General features: G+C 45.5%; 1 protein-coding gene across 1 annotated transcript; it reads right to left on the bottom strand.

Annotated features, from left to right (window-relative positions):
- Positions 1-1,476: 1,476 nt before the first annotated feature.
- On the bottom strand, positions 1,477-2,904 carry LOC123117191 (uncharacterized). The gene has a single exon (XM_044538012.1). The coding sequence runs from the start codon at positions 2,849-2,851 to the stop codon at positions 1,652-1,654; it is 1,200 nt and encodes a 399-aa protein (XP_044393947.1). The 5' UTR covers positions 2,852-2,904; the 3' UTR covers positions 1,477-1,651.
- Positions 2,905-5,543: the final 2,639 nt, after the last annotated feature.

Here is a 5,543-nt window from a genome sequence, read left to right as displayed (position 1 = left end):
TCATAGCGGTGCTTAGGCGAAGCCCTGCGTCGGTAGAACATCATCATCGTCACCACGCCGTCGTGCTGAGGGAACTCTCCGTCGACACTCGGCTGGATCCGAGTTCGAGGGACGTCATCGAGCTGAACGTGTGCTAGAACTCGGAGGTGCCGTAGTTTCGGTGCTTGATCTGTCGGACCATGAAGACGTACAACTACATCAACCGCGTTGTTCTAACGCTTCCGCTTTCGGTCTACGAGGGTATGTAGACAACACTCTCCCCCCTTGTTGCTATGCATCACCATGATCTTGCGTGTGCGTAGGAATTTTTTGAAATTACTACGTTCCTGACAGGTTTGTGGCTAGATGTATGAGAAGAGGTGGCTCTGATTACCATGAAAGATATCAAGCGTTCCTACTCCATCGAGGGAGCCGCGTGGTCTTTATATTGATATGGCCGCAGCCCTTGGCTTGGCGTACAAGGTTATACAAGAGGAGTTTGAGTAGAATACAAGAGAAGGAAGGAGGTTGAGATTACAACACCTATATTCTAACAGTATTTTCTGTAGGCTGTCATCTTCAGGCATGTGAAGATGCAGAGGAAGTAGAGGCAAGTGCCCTTGTGATTGGACTCAAGTGTTTGAGAAATGTTTACAAGGGTCAGGTGTATGTTGAGTCTGACTGTGATGTTGTTGTAAATGCTATGAACACTGAAGAAAGGAACAAAGCCAAGTGGTGGGATAAGTACGAAGAGGCTAAAAACCTGATGTGTGACTTCATTCTATTTGAGGTGAGGAAAATTAAAAGAGAGTAGTGTAATGTGGCTGCACATGAGTTGGCTGCTCATGCTAGAATTCATGGGGATTTTTTTCTGCCGAAGAATGTGCCACTAGATATACTTCATGTATTGAGTATGATTGTACTCGTACTATGAATGAATGAGCTCTCTTTTTGCCCTTAAAAAAAAGAAGAAAAAATGATGCTAGCAATCAAACACGTTTGTAAAGACTCACAAGGACGGAGATGAGAGTCCAATAGACATGGGGTTCAACGGGCAAAAAAAAAACCTTGACGCTGGGTCAGCAGGGAGCCCAGTTCATTTTTCTTTTGGCATGCACTCATTCTAACTCTCGCATCTATTAAAGAAAGCTACGCTCAGGAAATTAAGGAACGGAAAGAAAGCGATCTAGTCGAAGCTACGCTCGGATGTTGTATTGTTGTACGGAAAACAAGGACACAACAAATATGGAGATTAACTCTTCTTTTAGAAGGAGAATAGCTACATAAATTAATGATTATTCACAATGTAAAAATTTAGGACCCAAAGTTTTGGGGAGTCTGCGATACGGTCTGAATGCTATGCGTCAAATTTTTGCCTCTTTCCTTTTGAGAAATCCCTAGAGTTTATTACTCAAAGTTCACAATGTTTGAGGCATAGAAAAAATTATGGGGTTGGCCTAACCAAATGTGACGCTCCTGACCTAATGAAGGAGAAAATTTGGGCAGCAAATGGGCTTTGCTATTCGATGCCCGACCCACAAAAATAAAATACAATTAAAGTTCAAAGCTCTCAATTTGATTTCAGCAATAATTTGACCATGCAACCCGCTGCCTTCCTTCTGGGTATCCGTTGCAACTTGCTTTGAATCTGTGGCAATCACAAATTCTTCTCCTAGCAAATCTGAAGAGGCGATGCATTTTCAAAGGGAAGCATTGGAACGGGGCCACTGGACCTTAGCATCAACAGCCCGAACAACGCATCCGCCGTTTCCTCCCCAACCGCCTCGACTATCTCAGCCCTCGTCACGTCCCGCGCCACGGCTTGGCCCTGACTCGCATGCGCACCGGCACCCGCAAGCTTCTTCGATGGCACCGCCTTGGCCGGTGCCTGCCTCTTCGTCTTCTGGACCGGCCGCCTTTCTTCCTCGCCGCCGCGGTGGACGTCCGTGCTCTCGTCGTGATACACTCGGAAGAGAAACCCGAGGGTGCCGTCAGGGTGGCCCTCCAGACCCTCGACGTCGGGACCCTCGGGCTGCGCGGGCAACAACGGCGACCGAAACGCCCACAGCTCGATGACAAAATGAAGGCCGTCGCTCACCGGCTCCAGCAACTTGTTCTCGGCCACGAAGTCCTTCCAGCCGGGGCCGATGAAGCGGTACCCGCCGTTGGAGTCGAGGTACTTGAGCTTGAAGTTGAACTGCTTGTCGCGGTCGTCCATGGCGCTCACGCTCAGCCCGTCGCCCCATTCTTGCACGAAGTACGTCTCCTCCTCGGCCAGGAGCCAGGTGATGGGGTGGGCCTGGATGAACTCGCGCTTGCACGAGAAGAGCAGCCGGTTCTGGTTGGGCTCCACGTCGCTCTTCTGGAGGGTCTTCATGAAGACGAACTGCGGGGCCGTGGCTCCCAGCGTCTTGAGGTGCTGCTGCTGCTCCACGCTAAGGTGCAGCGGCCTGTTGACCAGCGGGGCGGCGCCCCGTGCCGCCCGCGGTCCCTTCTTTCTACTGCTGCTATTCATGTTCCTGTTCCTATTCCTATTCTTCTTCGATCCCGCCGCCCCGGTCGCCGGCGTCCCGGCTTCCTCCTCCATGCTCACGTACGCAATGTTGCACGCCGCCACTCGCCTGGGCCGGCTCTGAACCGGGATCGCGTGCACGTGGGTGCTGGTGCCCTCGCCCCCGGTATCCACCACCCGTCTCTTCTTCGGTGGGACCACGAACGGACCGTCGGCGCTGCTGCGGTCGCCACCGTCGCTCGTGGTCGCCGCCCTCTTCTTCAACGGCAAGAGGTATTTCTCGACGTGTGGTTGCGCGGCGTCGGTGTCGGCGTGTCGGAAGCCCGACGAGAAGGGATCATCTCTTGGGGCTTCCGTCATTGGATTGGAGATGCGAGATTTGGAAGACCTACTAGTAGATGGTTTTGGGGAGGTTTTGCAATCGGAACTGACGGGTTTGGCAAAGTATATATACATATGATTGATTGGCCGAGAAAGGGAGGAAGAGATGGATCGGGACTAGAACTCCGCTTCAGATACGTACCGTCGTCCGTGGCATACGGGCCCTGTCTTGGAGAGAGGATAACTGGGGGAGTTGTTGTAGGAATAGGCCCTCGAGTCCGCTTCAGATACGTAACCGGCGCTGTCTTGGAGAACTGAGAGTGTCTTTGGAATAGGCCCTGTAATCCGTGCACGGTACGAACTCTCTCAGTTCATATTTTCAAAAGAAATATTGTAAAATATTTCAGATACATATACATATACTCGCTCTGTCCTAAAAGTTTGTCTTAGATTTGTCTAGATACGGGTGTATAGATAAACATGCATATGTGTCGCGCTATTGGTCACCCTGGGTGAGGAATAGTTATTCTTCACCCTCTTTCTATTTTGTCAATGCACCGTATTTTTACGTTTCGTAAATTTTGTCTTATTTTCATACATAAAAAGAGAACGTAACAAAATATGTACTCGCCGTAAAAAATATTTTATGTTACATAAAATTACGAATGTAAAAACATAGTGTAAAACATACATAAAATGTGATTTTTCTGATCTTATAACCTATATTCTTGTTTTTTATACCAAATTTTACATATTGAAACAATATGCATGTACCTATTTATATTCTAAACTTTATTTATTTAGAAAGCTATCGTAAGATTACCTCAGGTGAAGAATAACTTATTCTGCATCTTGGGTGATGAATAGTAATACACACACACACACACACACACACACACACACACACACACACACACAATTTGAAAAAAAATGTTTGCTCAATTAAAAATGTTTAGTATCATTCAAAAATGTAAATTACATTTAAAAAAACCACAGCATCTAAAAAGCATACTATATACAATGTAAAAAATTGTATAGTTTAAAGAAAGTTTCTTACAATTCAAAAAAAAATCAATGTGCATTAACAACAAAAATTACACCTATTCAGAAAATTTTCAAAGAAAAAATGTATACGAAAAAAGGTTAATCATGTGTTCGAATTTTTTTAAACATGTATAAAGATAGTTTTAAATGTATACACTAAATGTACAGTGTGTATGAAAAAACTATATATCAAAACATATATTTGAAAAAAATGTTTATCATGTATTGTAAAAATATTAAACAAGTATACTTTTCCCAATGTATACGATGAGTGTACAATGTGTATGAAAAATGTAGACATCTGTCGAACAATTTGATAAACTAAAAGAAAAAGGAAAAGGAGAAAAACAAAATAAAACTGGTGAAAAACCGGAGAAAGAAACAAAGGAAAACAAAAAATCCAAAAGAAGAAGAAAAAACTTTGCAAACGGTGAAAATGATTTTTTAGCAACACGGTGAAAATGATAAGAAAACACAACAGAGAAAGAAAAAAACTCAAGCTAGAGGTGCTATAGTACTAGGCTGGCCCACTCCCCCGCACCCAGAGGTGAGACCGAGTTACACGTGATATTTAGTCGGTTTTGTTGGCATGCGACGATGGACTGGTCTAAGGCCCATATGCTTTTGGCCTTTTTCCTGGGTTACGCTCCGGATTCTCCGCTACCCCCGCAGAGAAAATCATATTTAACGAAGGTCAGAGCAACCTAGATCGCTATACTCTATTTTTTTTCCTCTCCCTCCCGGGATGCTCACGCTAGCGGTTGCAAAGGAGAAACCCTAGTCCTGAGTGTCAGAGCTAAATCCGGGAGATCTCGGGTAGGGGGTCCCGAGCTGGTGATCCTGGCTGGATTGTAACAGGAAGTAAGGAGACATAATATTTACCCAAGTTCAGGCCCTTTCGAAGATATAAAACTCTACATCTTGTTTGTATTGTATTGATTGTGGATGGGGTACAAAGTACAAGATGATCTACATCACGATTGTATGAATGAATCTAACCTACCTCTACAGACTAAAACCCTCGCCTTACATAGGGACCGAGGGGTACCTAGGGTTACACATCGTCGGTTGCACCTAGAGATAACACATGCTGAATATTTGAATATGTCAAGTCTTCGGAGGATTTCAACTTGAATACGTCAAGGGCCATGGCTTATGTGGCCCATTCTTCGGTTGTTGAGGATCCTCGGCCCGGTCCATGAATGGTAGTCCAGGACACCGTCAGTAGCCTATGAACTAGTCTTCAAGCCGAGGACCGTGGATCACTCCTCGGGACAGCTTCGCCTTCTTGGTCTTCGGCTTCGTGGGCGTTCGATCTTCCAATTTGACACCATATCCGAGGACTCCTTGGGATCTGAAGCTCTTATTAACCCTTTATGTTCGGTGCCTACTTTTACTGCATCCATGTGTAAACCTGAGCATTGATATACTCTAGGTAATCGGGGTGTGTTTTAACAAGGCTCCCTATGATAATAGTGTATTTATATTGAATCCGACAACCCCTTTAACTTAACGATGAAGGATTGTCATGTGAGCACAGTGGATTGATCGAGCCAGGCTATGATAGCTTTAGCTCAAGAACTGAAGCGCCACCACTTACTGTGGAACCGAAAGGTCCCATCAATGATCATTAAGCCGAATTTATCATGGCTCGAGGTCGTTTCCATTGGCACGTCCAATCGATAAA

Source organism: Triticum aestivum, chromosome 5B (assembly GCF_018294505.1).
Source record: "Triticum aestivum cultivar Chinese Spring chromosome 5B, IWGSC CS RefSeq v2.1, whole genome shotgun sequence".
Taxonomy (NCBI): domain Eukaryota; kingdom Viridiplantae; phylum Streptophyta; class Magnoliopsida; order Poales; family Poaceae; genus Triticum; species Triticum aestivum.
This window is presented reverse-complemented; position numbering and strand designations above follow the sequence as displayed.

Excerpts from the sequence above, each read along its gene's own strand:
- LOC123117191 (XM_044538012.1), bottom strand. The coding sequence starts at position 2,851 with ATGACGGAAGCCCCAAGAGATGATCCCTTCTCGTCGGGCTTCCGACAC.